At 39.4% G+C, this 19,424-nt stretch overlaps 1 protein-coding gene across 2 annotated transcripts in view; it reads left to right on the forward strand.

The window, feature by feature from the left end:
* Positions 1-19,424, forward strand: part of Ubtd2 (ubiquitin domain containing 2) — a 66,357-nt gene that overhangs the window by 41,482 nt on the left and 5,451 nt on the right. Inside the window, exons 1-2 of one of the 2 annotated variants that reach the window (XM_076855673.1) lie at positions 940-2,336; positions 2,493-2,729. In XM_076855673.1, the coding sequence (XP_076711788.1) occupies positions 2,555-2,729 (175 nt within the window). In that variant the 5' untranslated portion in view covers positions 940-2,336; positions 2,493-2,554. Of the gene's footprint in view, positions 1-939; positions 2,337-2,492; positions 2,730-19,424 lie in introns of those variants that run through there. The other variant, XM_076855672.1, reaches the window with a different exon arrangement.

Raw genomic sequence — 19,424 nt, forward strand, 5'->3', positions numbered from 1 at the left:
GCAGGGGACAATCATTAATATAGCTTGTGGTTTTACCTTTGAACAAACCCAACAGGCATATCTGTAGTGTTGCCCTTGGCGCTCAGCATACCCTTGTAGATTAAATAAGGAGGCACAGATTGTGTTTGTGGCTCTGGGCTAAATGGATGGTGTTCCAACTCTGCTCTCCAAACCCCTTCACAGCTCACCTGTCTTGCACTTCACTGAGACAAGTTACAGGGCCAAAAAGTATTGGGTGTCAATACTGGAAAACAGCTGGGGTGGTCTGTCTGCCTGAGGCAGGGTGATGGGGGAGACCTGACATGGTGCTCTGCCTTGGGATGAAGTAGCTAGATTGGATGAGGAGAGCTTGGTTCAATCCAGGCATCAAACCAAACACACTTTGCCCTATCAGTTGGTCCCGTCTTCTGGGAATAGCGCCTACAAAGTGTGGAGAGCTTGTTCGGGAGCTGGCGTCATTTTATTTTCTGTCATGTATACCTCTGTGTACCCTGGGTCAGCGAGGGAGTGCTTCATTTTATGGATACTTTAGAACCATTTTAAGAGTATTTTCTTTTAAATGAGTGTTCATCCTACAATTAAACATAGAACATTGAATTTTGACACATCCCCTGTCTCCTTCCCACCCTGTCAATTATTCCCCACCCACTCTTTCCCAACTTACATTTTCATCAGGCTTCGATTTTCTTCTCACATTTTTTCCATCTATCAAACTGCCTATCGCTGGCAGCATATAACCCTGCAGAGCCACAGGTAAGAAGAGCTTGTGGAAATGTGTGGCCTATGGAAAGTAGGTCATCAGTCACACGCTGTGTGAGCGTCTGGGTCCAGAGAAGCTGCGCCAGGTGACAGGGCTGCTGCGTAACATCTCTGAGTACAGGTGATGCTGAGGGAGTGGACGTGTGGCTTCTGTTCTTCTCTTCCAGTGTCGAAACTCCCCTAGTGACCTCTTGTGTTCCTTGTGGTTGGTGCTCAACCTTTGCACTCACAATTCCTCCCAAAAAAAGTGAAGTGTTGATCGTACCCTCTGCCCTCCCCTTCTAGATTAGCTCTTCCTTGAGTTTTGGAGAAAAATAGCCACTTCTTTGGAGTCCAGAGAGGGGAATGCTGGAGGAAGTATTCCTCTAGTCACTTGTTCCGTAGGTCTGTCGATCCGGCCAGTTCTCTGAACACTGAAAAGTGTTCTTTTGCCTCTTTGGATTTTCTCAGTTCCTGCTTACTGATTTTATGTAGCCAAAGGCCTGAAATGCAGACCACTCTTGCCATTCAGTTTCCCCTACGTATCCTGTGTCCTTGTTATGGCATCCCTTGTGTCTTTCCAAGCCTGTCACTAGAGTAGATAAAATACTTATTACTATTCTTCTAGGCAGATTTTTTTTTTTAATGAACAAACTGAACCTTTTTTTTTTTTTTTTAAACCAGAGATTGAACCCAGGGGCACTTAACCACTGAGCTATATCCATAGCCCTTTTTATTTTTTATTTCGAGACAAGGTCTTGCTAAGATGCTGAAGCTGGTTTTGAACTTGTGATCCTCTTGCTCCAGCTTTGCAGGCTACTGGGATTATAGGTGTGCACCACCACCCCCGGCTAAGATATATTTACACGTGTATATGGGTTTTTGTTTTTGCTTTGGTACCAAGGATTGAACTTGGGCACTGAATCACTGAGCCACATCCCCACCCATATTTTATTTAGAGACAGGGTGTCTCACTGAGTTGCCTAGTGCCTCACTTTTGTTGAGGCTGGCTTTGAACCCTTGACACTCTTGCTTCAGCCTCCTGAGCTGCTGGGATTATAGGCGTGCACCACCATGCCCAGCAATATTTTTAAACTAAGAGTTGAGATTGAACACTCTTACCACTGAGCTGTATACTCGGCCCTTTTTAAAATGTATTTTGAGGAAGTCTCCCTACAATGCTGCAGATGGCATGGAATGTTGGATTTTCTCACCTTAGTCTGGAATTATAGGCATGTGCCATCACATGCAGCTTTTATTTTTTTAGATGAGGTTTAAATTCACAGCAGAATTAAAAGGTACAGAAAGTTCCCATATTCTCCTTGCCTTGGCAAATACTGAGCCTCATTATCAACACCTCTCATCGAAGTGGTTACATTTACTCCACTTGTAATTCTTTTTGATCATCCTTCAGAGGGGCTTGCTGAGTGGAGGAGGGCTACTAACTTATCACTGAAAATTTTGCATAGAGCTGTCTCTCAAATCTCTATTTGCTCTTGTTTTAAAATGAGTTAGGGGAAAATCAGAACACAGATTAGCTAACAGGCAAACTCCTAACTATGATTTTCTGTGAAAGAATTCAAAAGAGGAATGACCAGGTAAGTTTTCTTAGAAAAACAGTATCTTTTATAATTTTATTTGTTTGGTTGATTGGTTTTTGGTTTTTTGCAATGTTGGAGATAGAACCCCTACCATTGAGCTATACCACCATCCCCTAAATTTTGGTTGTGATTTCAGTCTTATTTTTCTTCCAGTTGCTCTCGGTCGTAACCAGCCTTTGAAAAAGGAGAAACCAAAATGGAAAAGCGATTATCCTATGACAGACGGACAGCTGCGCAGCAAGAGGGACGAATTTTGGGACACTGCACCAGCTTTTGAAGGCCGGAAAGAGATTTGGGATGCCTTGAAGGCTGCTGCACACGCTTTTGAGAGCAATGACCATGAACTGGCACAAGCAATCATTGATGGTGCAAACATAACCTTACCACACGGTAGGCCTGGTGCTCCTCAAGGACAGAGGGGACGGAATCAGCTCGTTCCTAGTAGGGGGATACTGAGTGAGAGGAAGCTTTTTTTCCTTGCTATGCCTTATTCTAACTTTTTTTTAAAAAATATTTATTTTTTTAGTTTTCGGCGGACACAACATCTTTGTTTGTATGTGGTGCTGAGGATCGAACCCAGGCTGCATGCATGCGAGGCGAGCGCACTACCCGCTTGAGCCACATCCCCAGCCCCCTTTTTTCTTTTTTTTAATATAGCACAGAATAGCATTCCTCTTCGCATCTTTCTGCTGGAGACTGTTTACTTTGTATATTTTTGTGTCATTTAAATATTTTCCTTATCTCAGAAAAGAACACCTGATAATCAAATTTTCTTGTTTCTGTGGGACCTAGTTTTCTAGACCCCTGCTCTCCGCACCCTGCCATCGCCATCTTTCAGCCCACTTATAGGAGCCTCTGCTTTACTGCTTTCCTTTGGACATGGTAGAGTCTCAAGTCAGATTTCAGAAGATGGAGAGACTCAACAGATACCCCTGTAGTCATCGTACTTTATCCTTAACCCCTACTTTTAGCATAATGGCAGATTTACACTTTGAATTCAGTCCCACGTTTTCTTACAGATTTTCTATGATTGTAACCTTGAGCATTATTAGAAACTTCCCTCTTCTGTATTGGAATGTGACTCTTAAGTACAGCTTTGAGTGTTTCCGGGGGAGTGTACATGCTAGACCCATGCATATACTCTTGTTTGGTCTCCTTGATTAGAATGCATTAAAAAGTTTGATGCTGTCTTGAGATTTGGATGTCAGTTTTGTATTCCTTGTGTTTTGATTTCAATATTAGTACTTTTTTTCTCTCTAGTTTTTCAAGTTAACATTTTTCTTAGTTGTCTCTTGAAACCCACATAGTAGATTATCAGCTTGTCTCATTTTTTGCTTATTATTACACCTTTAGTGTTTGCGGCATGTGTCTGCATTCTTAAAGGAACAATGCTTTTCATTATTTAATCATCCACTTTAAATCCTCTGACTCTGTGTCAAATAAATGGTGTTTAACTTACTGTCCTTGCCAGCTTTCCAAATCTCCATTAATTTTCTAATTGTGCTTCCAGGAAACTTCCTTTCTTATAGCTGTCCTTTATTATGAAAGCATGGCTTATGTTCCTAATACTTACTGTAAAAGTGATCCTTCCTTATTTTTGAAGAATCTATAATAGAATGCCATTTAAGTCTGACTCTTCAGTTCTACTTTTCATGGATAGTCTATAAATCTTTTGGAAGGTGGGGAGGGGAGAGTACCAGGGACTAAACTCAGGGGCACTCAACCACTGAGCCCCATCCCCAGCCTTATTTTGTATTTTATTTAGAGACAGGTCTCACTGAGTTGCTTAGTGCCTCACTTTTGCTGAGGCTGGCTTTGAACTTGCAGTCCTCCTGCCACAGCCTCCCGAGCTGCTTGGATTACAGACTTGTGCTACCATGCCCGGCTAGTCTGTAAATCTTTATTCTGTGATTGGGGATTGGGAAGTGGTGGACATCATCTGGCTCCACTTGCCTTTTTTTGTTCTGTCATTATTGTCTTCAGTTGGTCCCCTTATATAATGTAAAGGACCCACCTGTACAGACGGTTGCATCATCATTCTCTTTTGGATGGTGACATCTGTATTTTCAAGGCAGAGCACATGTTTGTGTAGGCCTGCAAGTTGGGGGAAGAAGAGTCACGTGTATGAGACTGTCTTAATTTAGAAGTCTGAGATCCAGAACCTTGGAGCTTGGAATACATGACTTTATGTTTATGTTATATGTAGGGATCTCTGGTTGTGTTCTGTTTTATGGCCTCTTTAAAGGTTCCTGATAGCAAAGTAGCTCTGTTTCCTATGCATAATAGGTCCTATGTATATCCTTTTGGATGGGGGCTCTGATAGTTAGACTCAAGCCTCTGGTTTTCCCTTATCTATGTGAACTGCCAAGAAAGATAATGTTGCTGGCAGCCTAGCCAACCCACAGATAAGGGAGGAGTATTCTTGGAAATTTAAGAGTATTGGATGAACCTCTACTCCCTCTCTTCTGCTTAGAATATTTTCTGTGTAAACATGAAAGAATCAAGCTGATTTTATCTTGATTAAATTCCCGTGTGCATCTCTTCAGCTTATCAATAATGTTTCTTTTAATTATGTTCTTGATCCTAAACTCTTCAGCTTACCATCAGTATATAAATGAGCATTATATGCTTCTACCTGTAGCTGTTCAGGGGCATTGCTGAGATTCTTTCCTGTGTAATTACACATTTAAAATTTTACTGTAGGCACCTTGTTGTTACCCCTTTGGGTCCCCAGATACTTCATATTTTAAGTGATTGCACAGATTTGATTATTGTCCAGCTTGAGTTTTGATATCACATCTTCTGCCCTGTACTCAGTTCAAGCTGTGTAACTTTGGACAAATTACTTTTTTTTTTTTTTTAAGATAGATAGATAGATATATACATACACATATACGTGTGTGTGTGTGTGTGTGTGTACATTTTTTTTTTTAGTTCTAATTGGACACAATACCTTCATTTTATTTATTTTTATATGGTGCTGAGGATCGAATAGGATCGAATGCAGCACCTTGCTTGTGCTGAGCAGGTGTCTACCACTGAGCCACAACCTCGGCCCCCTGGACAAATTACTTCTTTTCTGCACGCTGCAGTTCTCTTATTTGTAATAGATGGAAAGTAGCTATCTGCTTCATGGGGTGGTGGTGTTGGTTCATTGTGATGGTGATACCTGTAAATCACCCTAGTGCTGGGTTTCCAGGAAGCACTTCATAGTGAAGTAGTGGCACTTGTCTATACTTCCAGCTACTTGGAGACTCGCAAGTTCAAGGGCAGCCTAGAGAACTTAGAAAGTCCCTGCCTCAAAGTAAAAAGGGCTAAGGATGAGACTTAGAGGTGGAGCACTTGCCTATTGTATGTAAAGCCCTGGGTTCTATCTCCAGTACTGCTCCCCACCCCCCCCAAAAAATATATATATGTATTTATATTTTATATTTATATATAGAAAATATTAATATACAACAGCTTTAATGATTTTTATAAAAAGTATTTTGTTTTTTAGTTGTAGTTGAACACAATACCTTTATTTTATTTTTTATGCGGTGCTGTGGATGGAACCCAGTGCCCTGCATATGCTAAGCAAGCGCTCTATCTCTGAGCCCCAGCCCTAATGACTTTTATTTCCTGAATTCTGATGTTATCGAATAAATTCCCTGCACCAATTTTTTTTTTTTTTTTTTTAATACCAGGGATTGAACCCAGAGGTACTTGACCACTGGAGCCACATCCTCAGACCCTTTTTGTATTTATTTAGAGACAGGGTCTCACTGAGTTGCTTAGGGCCTCACTAAATTGCTGAGGCTGGCTTTGAACTTGTGATCCTCCTGCCTCAGCCTCCCAAGCCACTGGGATTATAGGAATGCACCACTGCCACTGCAGCAGCACTATACCAAAATCTGATTTTGGGTTCTTTTTTCTTTTTCTTTTTTTTTTTTTTTTGGACTTCATTGTCTACTTGTAACATCTTTCTTTGACTTTGGGGGCAGTCTGCCCTTGGGAATATCTCTAATAGAATTTTGAGACTGGGTTGATTCAGTAACAAAAGTGCTAATAGATTTATTAACTGGAGAGCAAAGCAGTGAGGACTTGGGTTCACCTCGCCCCGTACCTGGCTCATCCCTATCCTGCTTCTCTTAGTGCCACCCAAAGGGAGCATGTTGAGCAGATTGTAGATTGACCATCTGTAAAGATCCTGGGTCACACTGTGCTTTCTAAACTTCCTTCAATCAAATGTCTCTCCCTCTCGTTTTCTCATCCCCTTTTTCTTCCCATGGTCTTTCTGTTGTCTCAGTTTATTCATAATGTTATCTTCCCAACATAAATAACAAGTTCTCGAAAATACATGAAAGTGTGTTAGTAAATGTTGTGTGTCTTGTTATGTTGTGTGGCAACAACTGTGCTTTCTCTTGGTTTAGCCACTTTAGAATAGATCAGTGTTATATACACAAACATTATGTATTTGTTGATGGCCTTTTTTTTTTTTCACTTTTCTGAGTTATTTTTCAAAGAAGCCAAAAAATTTTTTCTTGAATCATATTTCCTTCTCCTTTTTTCCCCCTTTTTTCCTTCCTTTAAAGTGGTTCCATTGGTAATTATATCCATGTCTCAATTCTACTCAGCAGGTCATGTTCATCATATTCCTGCTTTGTCTAAGAACGAATAATTTTATACTTTTAAAGTATCTTCCTCTGTTAATATCAGTGGTAAATTTTGCTAAGTGTTGTAGCACACGCCTGTAATCCTAGGGGCTCGGGAGGCTGAGACAGAAGGATTGCAAGTTCAAAGCCAGCCTCAGCAATGCGAGGCACTGAGAAACTCAGTGAGAGCCTGTCTGTAAATAAAATCCAAAATAGGGTTTGGGATGTGGCTCAGTGGTTAAGTGCCCCTGAGTTCAATCCCCGGTACCAAAAAAAAGAAAAATATCAATGGTATATTTATTTATTCTCGAATGACAGTGGGAAGGGTTGAAAGAACTTGGTATCATAACTACCTGGGGATTTCATATACTCACATCTATTCACTTTGGAAAATCGTGACTTGATGGAGGCTGGTATAGACCTGGGTATCGTGGGAGAAGCTCCCCATGTGACTCTGATACCTGCTCTCAATTGTCCACCACCTCCTTGTCTTAGAAGAGCTTTGTTTTTCATAAATTGCACAGCATATTTTTCTGATTGTTCAACATTTCTTAAAGAGTTTATTTCTCCGTTTTCATTGATTGCTATTTTTCCATTACCTGGAAGTCTTAAAAACATTCTTTTTTTTTTTTTTTGGTACTGGGGATTGAACTCAGAATGGCACTCAACCACTGAGCCACATTCCCAGCACTATTTTATATTTAATTTAGAGACAGGGTCTCAGTGAGTTGCTGAGCACCTCCCTTTTGCTGAGGCAGGCTTTAAATTCACTATCTTCCTGCCTTAGCCTCCTGAGCCACTGGGATTTACAGGCATGCGCCACTGTGCTGGGCTTAAAAACATTCTTAATATAGTATCTTTACAGTGAAACCAGGTTATCTGCCCAAATTAGCATAAATGTGGTTTAAGTAAACAACAGGTGCTTATTATTTTCATTTTTCAGAGTTTGGTATGTATTGGCTATTTTAAATAAACTTTTTTTTTTTAATCTTTATTTATTTTTATGTGGTGCTGAGGATCGAACCCAGGGCCTCGCACATACTAGGCGAGTGCTCTACTGCTGAGCCACACCCTCAGCCCTTAAATAAACTTTTAAAAGATTATTCAGATATAGTATTTATCTTATAAATATATTTGATGGTTTTTATAATTATTATGTGGAAGGCACACAAGGATTTAAAAAATTGCCTACTCCATTCCATGACTTCTAATTTTCTGGAAAGATAATTGTTTCTTTAGCACCTACTGATAATTCAGAGTAAGGGAATATTTTTCTAGCATGTTGTTTATGTCTCATGTTGTTCAAGTATAAAAGCTCCCTTCTCTACCTCTGTTAAATAGATGGAGCAGCAATCTTCTGTTACTCAAAACAGAAACTTTTCTTTTTGGAAACAAATTTAACTGTTGACTCCAAAATTATACTTCCTTTTTGTTTGAAGTTCTTCCATTTGGCTTTTGAAGGTCTATTTCTTTTGTCCTTTTTCATGCTTAGAGATATGGGAGATAGAAAAAGGTAATTCTTAAACACTTAATGTTTATTCCTTTCTCTTTGCAGAGTTGTTTATATGTGTAGGAACAGTTTTTTTCCCCCCTAGTCTTAACATTTATTAAATGGGAGCAGATTAAATTATGTATATTGCAATTGTTTTAAAACTAGAGACATATAAAAAGCATTTTATTTTTAAAATTTTTTTTATATTTAATACATAATGAATCCAGTTCTGTGAGAAACAAGACTAATAAAATACTAACAATTCATTTTTAAATTAATATTATTAAATTCGTGTGTCTGAAATAATCACCTACAATAATCATCATTTTACACAGATAACTGAAAACTGAAGCACAAAGAGGTTATCTCACTTTTCCAAGGTGTAAGTCATGGAATTGTTTGTTTGTTTTGATTGTATATTGAACCCTGGAGTGCTTTACCACTGAGCTGTATCCTCAGCCCTTTATTTGTTTATTTATTTGAGACAGGATCATACTAAGTTGCCTGTGCTAACCTGGAATTTGTGATTCTCCTGCCTCAGTCTTCCGAGTCTCTTGGATTATGAGCATGTACCACCATGCTCAAGTTGGAACTTGATTTGAACTCAGGTCCAAGAGTACTTTAAGTAACTTTACCTGCCTCTTACATGTTATTTCCTTTTTGTGTTCTGTATGGTGATTGCACAAGTTATGTCAATGTTTGTCCCTGGTGTTTCAGGCTCTTGTGTACTGTGTAGGATACTTTGAGATGGTATACTTCTAGTAATACTGACAGTGATCGAGCAGATTCTCTTAAGACATAGATGATGAGAAAATATACATGTAGAGGCCTTCTTATTTCTCTTAGTCTTAATGTCTGAGGCCCATTAAGAAGCAGACCAAACCGGGTGTGGTGGTGTATGCTTGTAATCCCAGCAGTTCTGGAGGCTGAGACAGAAGTATCTCAAGTTCAAAGCCAGCCTCAGTAATTTAGCCAGGAACTAGGCAACTCAGTGAGACCCTTTCTCTAAATAAAATATAAAAAAGTGCTGGGAACATGGCTCAGTAGTTAAGTGTCCCTGAGTTTAATCTCCAGTTCCAAAAAGAGAAACAGACTGAGAATTATGATTATTTTAGAGATCTCTAGAAGAATTTGTCACTTAGCTGGACGTGGTGGCACATGCCTGTAATCCCAGCTACTTGGGAGTCTGAGGATTTCAAGTTCAAGTCTAGCCTGGGCAATTTACTGAGACTTTTGTCTTCAAAATAAAACCACAAGGTCTGGGGAGCTTGTCTAACATGCAAAATCCTGAGCTCAATCCACAGTAAGGGCGGGGGGTGGATTTACCATTTAACACCTGAGTAAGCTAATTCATTAAACAGGAATGAAGGCATGAGGATCCTGACTTTATGCGGGAGATGGGAGATTTTTGCCAGGCTATTATAATGTTTGGGAAATGAAATAGGACCTTAATAAAGAATCTGATGACTGATTAATCATAAATGTTATATCATTTTCCCCTCTCTTCAGACAAAAATGGTTTAGAGTTATAAGATGTAAATGGATCTACTCCTCTGCTGCTGTCATCCTTTTTCTTCAATCAGAGCAATAAAGTCTGAAAATAACGGAGGTGGGAGTCTGTCCCTGAGTTAGTAGGCTGGTGTCTGAAGAAGACTTTTTTTCTCTGACATTCTGGGGGTGGGGGCGGGGGAAGAAGGATTTCTAACATGGTCCCAAGGCATGTGCTCTACCAACCTCTACTTACTTCTATTAGAGCCAAGTCAGCTTTAAATAGACCACTATGTGATGTGCTTTTGAACTGCTTCTCTGCCCCCACTTAAGAGAGATGAGACTCTGGAGTTAAGATTAAGTGTCCCCCACAGAAATGTGGTAGAATGTGACACAGGTGTTTAATCATGGCTTGACTGGTATGACTTGAACAATTTGAGTAAGCGTTTGAGCCACTTTTCACCTCTGCTTTGTAAATGAAATGTTAGGTTTGGTTCCTCTGAGACAGGGTCTCAGCTAAGTTCCTAAGACTGGCCTTAGACTTGAAATCCTCCTGCCTTCGCCTCTCAAGTTGCTGTGATTATTGGCACGCATCACCATGCCACCTGAGTATCATAATCTTGCTGACCACATTGGTGATGAAATAGTTATGCCTTCTGCTTCTCCAAAAACCTAACTACAGACAGAACTTGCTGTAATTCTCAACAAACTGTTGCATGAGAGGACCTATAATTTATTAGCATCCCTGCAGTCCTGAAAGACTGCTCCTAATGTCCAGTTGAAGGATAATTTTCTGCAGTGCTGGGGGGTGAACTCAGAGCCCAGGCATGCTGCACTGTTGAGCTGTCTCCCCAGCTCTGGAGTATGATTTTGGTGGCCCTTGACTTTATTGTGACTTAGGTTTCTTGAGAACCTCATGAAGTATGAAGCAACAGACTCCAACCTTGATTGTGACATTGACATGGGCAAGTTCTCCTCCATACTGAGGTTTAAAACTTATGTGAGAAGAGGACCAAATTTTTTAGTGTTTCCTAATGGATGTGTACTGTGCAATTTTACATGTATTCTATTATTTAATCCTTATGACAGCCTTGTACAGCAGGTACTATGAGCCTTGAGGTGATGAACTTGGCATGTTCCAGGGAGGCTCCAGATTTCAAGTTGGGTACGATCAGCTCCAAGGCTGCAGATCCCTTTTATGAGCTCTCACCACATCACCCAGTCCCTTGGACCCCAGCAGGCAGATGCATGCTCTGATGCATCTCTGCTGCCTCGCTCCTTTCCTTTTTCTGTTTTTTCGGTGTTCTTAGCTGTGTCAACTCACTAAAATTCTGAAGCCTCCCTTCCTTTGCCTTCCGAGTCTTAAAGTAGGAAAGTTTATGCCTTCCAGGTCAGTCAGAAAAAACAAGCCACTGGTGAAGTCGTCCTTCCCCACAGGCTTTGGAAGAGAACTTGAAAGATAACACCCCCTTCCCCCATTCATTTGGGAAGGGCAGTTTTCTAATCACATTACCTGTGTGATCCAAATTTTTAATTTTTTAAGTTTTTTTGAAATATATTGAAGTATATGGTGATGGTTTCATGGTGATACATGTCAAGACTGATCAAATTGTGTACGATCAAATTGTATATTTAAAATAAGTGCTGCTTATTTAAAATACACAATTTGATCAATTTTGACATGTATCACCATGAAACCATCACTAAAATTGGGATAACAGATCCTGAGGCAGATACTGATTCTTAACTTTTGCACACCTGTTCATGTCTTAAGTGGAAAGTGTGTGTGTGTGTGTGTGTGTGTGTGTGTGTGTGTGTAGGGAGAGGGAGAGAGAGAGAGAAAGATGTTGTGATTTGGAACATTGGAACCCAGGGCCTCATACATGCCTGGCAAGTGCTCTACACCCCTGAGTCACTTAAGTGGTAACAATTTATCACTGGGCCATGCTCTTACAGGAGGGAGAGCATAGAGGAATAAGCAGAAGGCCTAATAAACTCTTAACAACACATCTTTCTTTTCAGCCTGAAGGGTTGCTTAAGAAAAGAGTAAAGCATTAGACTTGATGTCATTTATTCAAGCTATTTTTATTATTTGGCATCTAATTTAGTTTTATCTTTATAATTATCTAGCAAAATATTTTGAAGCCTAATTAAAAGCAGCCACAGAAAACAGTTGAGCAAAGGAAATAGAATGTCTGAGCCAATCATCTGCATAAAAGATAAATAAAAACAACTTCAAAAAATGATGCAGGAAATAAGGACAGAAGGTGGAGACTTGGCACCTTTCTTTCCAGCACGGGGAGCCTTCAGGGCTTCCTGGCCTGGGGAAACAGTGCCCTGGCAGTGATCTGTCCTGATGGCCATCTGTCTCAACCAGGACTCAAGGCCTACAATGGGTTTGTCAGAAGGAAAAAGGAAGGAAAAAATGGAGGGCTGGGGCGTAGCTCATTGGTAAAACCTGTGCCTAGCACCCACAAGGAAGGCCCTGGGTTCAAATCCCAGCACCAAAAGGGGGGGAAAAAAAGTTAAAAGGACTGTCATTCCACAGAGGACATTAGGTGAGGAACGCAAGCGAGCCTGGCTTGGACTACGGACCAGTGAAGACCTGCTGAAGGAGCTGTGCCTTCCGTGGTGATTAAGACCTTTATTAATTGTAAACTCAGGCGTGACTAAAAGCAATTTTGGAAAGGTCGGGAAATCCCCACTTAACTTTGAGAGTGGTTTCTTCCCTTTTGCATTTAAAAACATGGGGTTTCTTTAATCAAACCTCTCCACCTTGAGACGATGGCAACACTGCATTCATGTTGTCACCACACATGGCATCCCTGTGCTGCTGAAGCTTCTCGGCCACCATTACTTTTGATCTCACATCAGGTCCTGTCTTTGGCTTCTTGTGAGCTGTCACTGACCTTGTTGACAGGGGTCGACCAGTTGCTGCATTCGGCACTGTGGGTTTCTCCATCCTGTGGTCCCTACCACTTCTCCTCCCTGGTGTGCTTTGCCTTGTGTTCTCCTCTAGGTCCTCATCTTCATGTTAACATGTTCACTTCTTCAAGAATCTCGTCACTTCACTCTGTCATTTAAGCAGCTGCGGGATCCTGGACAGAAGTTCCTTCTGTTTCAGTTTTCTCCTATGTACAATGGGTACAGTAGACTTACCTTGTACTGCTCCTGGGAGGATTGTTAATGTGTATAAAGAGCCCTGGTAGAGTCAGTGCTGAGCAGCACTCCGAGTGTTTGCTTTTATGTTTAAACTTACACATTGGAGATTATTGCTCTCTAAACTTTTACCCTTCCCCATTCTTCTTCAGTGACCTACAGATAATTCAGTTGAAGTATCTAACTGAACGTGAAGCAAATAAAAACTAAGTAGACAATCTTATAACTCTAAATTTTCCCTTTTTCTTTCTCTCAGGTTTCCTGATTAGGTGACTTTTTGTTTTACTTTCCATCAAATCTAACATATAATTGGGTCTTGCCAGCTACCATTGATTTTTCTCAGGTCAGTTTCCCTACGTTAGAGTCAGGTAATTACCTTGGCAGGTCCCTGTGCCTCTACTTAGCCAGTCCCCCTTGTAGACGGTAAAATAATCTGCAGGCTTCAGCTGGTCCCCAGCACTCCCTGAGTTCTGAGTAGAACATCTTTAGTAGGCTCTGGATATTTGTTGAAGGAATGTCTGTTATACCGTGTTACATCTCCAGGGATTTGTTAGAGCAGTAAGTTTGAACTCTTGGACCTCACTCCCAGGTTTTCACTCTTGCTTCCTATTTAGTAATTTCCCATCCCCGAGTCCATATTCCACTTCAGCCAGGTTTGACCGCTCACTCGGTATCCACACCCTACCTATCTTGTAGTTATTTATTTCCATATGGTTCCTGTTTCTTGGGTGTCTTTGAAGTCATGCCCGAATGCAGGATTTCTCCTTGTTGACTTTCCTGACTTGTCAGTTTCCTTTCTCTGATGTTTCAGCATCTGTGTTTGATTTTTCTGAATTATCAATTTGTACTTAATCTGTGCTGGTGTGTTGTGTCTGCTTGCCTTGACTAGAGTCTTCTGTGAGTCAGGAACAGTCTTGACTGTCTCAGCCACCTTTGTAAGTGCCAGTGACTTTCCCTATGTGTTCAATAAGTCTCTGTGCAGCAATTCTGGAAAGTGAGGATTATTCTCTAGTGATCCTTACTAGGTCCTAAAAAGGTCGTGTATTGGAAATCACTACTAGCCAGAGCGGTTTTGCTTCTAGTGAAGAGATCAGAAACCATTCAGTGGTGGAGGATTGGGAGTATATTGTCAAAGAATCTAACCAAAAAATGTGTCAGCCTGCTCTGGTAGGGAATTCTGAGGTAATGTTCCCCTGTGGGCTATAATGTAAACAAATGTTATTGTTATTGGTGCTTTATGATCCCAGATACTTAATTTGGAAAGAGAGTAACCCATAAAACTATACTTTAAAATAAAATTAACCCTTATTTGAATGATCTACTTATTTGTGTTATTTTTTAAATAAAGCTTTTTTTTTTAAGAGTGGTTTTAGATTCACAGCCAAATTATACAGAAGGTATAAAGATTTCCTTTGTATCCCCTGCCCTAGACATGCGTAGCCTCCCTCATTATCACCCTCTACAACTAGAATGGAATATTTGTTAGAAGTGATGAATCCGCATTGAGATACACCATTAGAACCCAAAGTCCAGAGTTCCCATCAGGGGTCACTCTTAGTGGGTTTGGATGAATGTCTAATGACATCTGTTCACCATTAATAGCACCCTCATGCATAGTTTTACTGCTCTAAAAATCCTTTCACCTGTTCATTCCTCCCTCCACCCTATCCCCTGGCAGCTGTCGATCTTTTCATTATCTCTATAGTCTTGCCATTTCTGGAACATCAAATACTTGGAATTAGATAGTATACGGCCTTTTCAAACTGACTTCTTTGAGTCAGTAGTATACACTAAGTTTCTCCTGTGTCTTTTCATGTCATGATAGCTCATTTTCCTTTTAGCGCTGAATGAAATTCCATTGTTTGGAATGGATCACTGTTTATCCACTCATCTGAAGGAAGCTTGCTTGCTTCCAAATTTTGGCAGTTGTGAATAAAGCTTCTGTAAACAACCATGTGCAGGTTTTTGTGTGGGTGTTAAGTTTCAACTCCTTTGAGAGCACAATGGCCAAATCACTTAGTAAATGTGTGTTTAGTTTTCAGAGTCCTGTCCTGCATTCCCACCGTCGGTGAGAGCAGAGTTCCTCTTGCTCTGCGTCCTCACCGGCATTTACCATCATCGGTGTTCTGGGTTTGGGCCATTCTAGTAGGTGAGTAGTAGTGGTATCTCGTTGTTCAAATTCATGTTTCCCTGAGGATGTGTGTTGTGGAGAATCTTTATCATGCTGATTTTCCAGTCATATACCTTATGAAGGGTATCTTAGGGTTTCCAGACCATTTTTAAAAATCAAATTGTTCTCTTACTGTTTCATTTTGAGACTTTTCTATTTGTTTTACAAAATAATGGTCCTGTGCTAAATAGGTCCTTTGCAAATATTTCTCCAGTCTATGGCTTTCTTAAAATTAATTTATTTGTATATTTATTTTTGAACAATGTCTTTTGCAGATTAAGGAATTTTTGGTTTTAATGAATAACAGTTTATGAAGTCTATCATGGATTGTGCATTTGGTGTCCTCTCTAACAGATCACTGCCAACCCAACATCTTCTAGATTTTCTCCTATGTTATCTTGTTAGGAGTTTTAGTTTTGTGTTTTACATTTAGATCTGTGATCCATTTCAAGTTATTTTTTGTAAAGCATGTTAAGTTTGTGTTTAGAATTTTTTTTTTTGCATGTAATGATTTTCTGTTCAATTACTATTTGTTGAAAACATTCTTTTCTTCACTGCATTGCTTTTGCTTCCTTATCAAGATCATCCACGCATTACTGTGTACACCTGTAATCCTACCAACCTAGAGTCTGAGGTAGAAGGATCACAAATTTGAGGCCAGACTTAGCAACAACTTAGCAAGACCCTGTCTCAAAATTTAAAATTAAAAATAAAAATATTTGGGGATATATTCCATCAGTAAAATTCTCCTGAGTCCAATTCCCAGTACCCCCACACACACCAAAAAAAAAAAAAAAAAAAAATCTAGTTGACTATTCATGTGGGTGTGTTTCTGGGTTCTCTTAATCTGTTCCATTGATCTTCTTTAATCAACACCATCCTGTCTTGCTGACTGTAGGTTTATAATAAATCTTACAAGTCAGGTAATGGTGTCTTTCACCTTTGTTTTCGCCTTCAGTGTTGTATTGGCTGGTTGGGGTCTTTGACCTCTCCATATTAACTTTACAGACAGCTGGTCAGTATCCATGCAATAACTTGCTGGGATTTCAACTAGGATTCCTTTGAATTTTTAGACCAAGCTGGGAAGAGTTGATGTTTTGATGATGTTGTCTTCCTCTCCATGAACATGGACTCTCAATTTATTGATTCTTTGATTTGATTTTATCAAAATATTGTCATTTTCTTCTAGATATTTTGTTAGATTTATACCTAAATATAAATTTTGGGGAGCACTAATGTACATGTTATTGTCTCTAATTTTAAATTCCACACATCCATTGCTGTTGTATAGAAGAGCAGTTGTCTTTCATATGTTAACCTTGTATCCTGCAACTTGAGTGTGATCACGTATTAGTGTTTGGAGCATTTTTGATTTTTCAGATTTTTTACGTGGACAATCATATCATCTGCAAACAGTTCTATTTCTTCCTTCCCAGTCTGTATGTCTTTTATTTTTTTTCTTATTACCTTAACTAGGATCTCCACTGTGGTGTTTAAAACAGTAGTGAGAGAAGATATCCTTGCCTTGTCCCAGTCTTAATGGGAAAGCTTTGAATTTCTTACCTTTAAGTATGATGTTAGCTATAGGTTTCTCAAGGTCTTCATCAAGTTGAGGAAGTTCCCCTCTGTTCCTTTTACTGAGAGTTTTTATCATGAATGGGTGTTGGGTTTTGTCAGATGCAGCTGCATCTGTCGATGGGATCATGTGATTTTCCTTGTTGGGTCTGTGTGTTGGCTTTCCATCACTGTGACAGAATACCTGAGAAACCCAACTTCAACGAGGAAGGATTTGGGCTGGGGTTGTGGCTCAGTAGTAGCGCACTTGCCTGTCATGTGTGAGGCACTGGGTTTGATTCTTAGCACCACATATAATAAATAAGATAAAGGTCTAACAACAACTAAACAATATATTTTAAAAAAAAAGAGGAAAGGTTTATTTTGGCTCACGGTTTCAGAGGTTTCAGTCCACAATTGCTCGGCCTCATCACTGTGGGGGAGCAGGGAGGGTGTGTGGAGCAAAGCTGCTCATCTCATCCTGCCAGGAAATAAATAGAGAGTGGGGCTGGGACAATCTATATCCTTCAAGGACACACCTTAGTGACCTACTTCCATCAACTAGGTCTCCATCCTAAAGGTTCCACCACCTCCTAGTACCACTATCAGCTGGGGACCAGGACCTCAACACATGAGCTTTTGGAGGACATTCCAGATGGTGATGGTGTATAACTCTTTTTATAGTGTGGTATTTGAGTTGCTGGTTTTTGTTGTTATTGTTGAGGATTTTTTAATTTATGTTCATGAAAGATATTAGTCTATAATTTTCCTGTAATGTTTTTGTCTGCTTTTGGTATTAAGATAATGCTGGCTTCATAGAATGAGATAGTAAATATTTCTTATTCTATCTTCTGAAAGATATTGTAGAAAATTTCTTAAATGTTCAGTAGAATTTACCAGTGAATCTAGTTAAAACTGGTACTTTCTGCTTTGGAAGGTTATTTTTGATTCAGTTTAGTAAATATAAGCTTATTGAGTTGTCTGTTCTTGTGCATTCTGTTTTTCAAGGAATTGGTCCATTTCACTTAAACTGTCAAATTTGTGAAGAGTTATTCTTAGTATTCCTTTATTATCCATTAGATCTGAAGTTATGTCCTCTCATTCATTTCTAATATTAGTAATTTGTGTCCTCTCATTTCTTGGTTGACCTGATGATGAGAGGCTTACCAATTGTATTGATGTTTTCATTGAATCAGCTTGTAGTTTCATTAATTTTTTTTTTCTACATTGATTTCTGGTTTTCATTTTCATTGATTCTATTCAATTATATTTTTTCTTCTGCTTAATTTTGGATTTAATTTGCTCTTTTATAGTTAGTTCCTAAGGTATAAGCTTAGATGATTGATTTTTAGACTTTTTTTTTTTTTTTAAGAGACAGATCTCAATAAGTTGCTTAAGGCCGGTCTTGAATTTGCAATCCTGAGTCGCTGAGATTACAGGCATGTGCCATCATGTCCATCTAGATCTTTTTTCCTTTTCTGATAATATACATTATAAATTTCCTTAAATTGTGCTTTCATTTAATTCAAAATATTTTATTAATTTCTCTTGAGATTTCTCCTTTGACCTATGTGTTATTTACATATGTATTGCTTAATATTGATGAATATTGATTTCTAGTTCATAGTCTGAGATTTTTTATGGCTTCGAATATTGGTGAATGTTCCCCATGAGCATGCAGAATGTCTGTTCTCCTGCTCTTGGGTGGAGTAGTTTATTTGTGTCCATTATATCAAACTGCCTGAGGGTAGTATTGCGTTTAAGGGTGTCGTTTCTGGTTTTCTGCCTGGTGGATCTGTCTGTTTCTCACTGAGGAGGGGAATTAAAAGGCTCAGTCGCAGTAGTGGATCCATCCTTTGTCCTTGCAGCGTTAGCAGTTTCTGTCTCTCATATTTTGCTCTGTTGTTAGGTGCATACACGTTTATCATTACTTAATGCTACCTTTTATCCTGATGACATCCCTTACTTTGCAGTCTACTTCACCTGAAATTAATATAGCAACTCCCACTCTGTCTTGATGAGTGTTAGCATGGTCCATCTTTCTCCAGCTCTTTTCCCCAGTCCATTTTATTTATTTGGTACATGTAGATAACTAGTGTTTAAATGTCAGTAGCTAACATCTACTATGTCTATTACAGCTTGTTCCTTGTTCTTATTCCCATTTTTGTCTTCCACTCCTTTTCTTCCTTTTTTAAGGTTTTAGTTGAGTATTTGGTGATTCCATCATCTCTCCTTTCTTAGCGTATCAGGTTTACTCCTGTTACTTTTTTAGTGGTTGTCTTCTTATAACACTATAATGCTCTACACGTAGTGTAGATGCCTTATAATAAAATAATCATAATTCCTTATGTCCTTTGCATTTTTCAGGTATATAAGCTTATATAAATAGATAAATAAGTATACATAATTGAATACACTGTTGCTTTGAACAAATTTTTATGTTAGATTAATTACAAATAAGAAAAATAAGGGCTAGGGACGTGGCTCAGTAGTGCACTTGCCTGGCATGCGCAGGGCGCTGGGTTCGATCCTCAACACCACATAAAAAATAAATAAAATAAACATATTGTGTCCACCTAAAACTAAAA

This window comes from Callospermophilus lateralis, chromosome 5 (genome assembly GCF_048772815.1).
Source record: "Callospermophilus lateralis isolate mCalLat2 chromosome 5, mCalLat2.hap1, whole genome shotgun sequence".
Taxonomy (NCBI): domain Eukaryota; kingdom Metazoa; phylum Chordata; class Mammalia; order Rodentia; family Sciuridae; genus Callospermophilus; species Callospermophilus lateralis.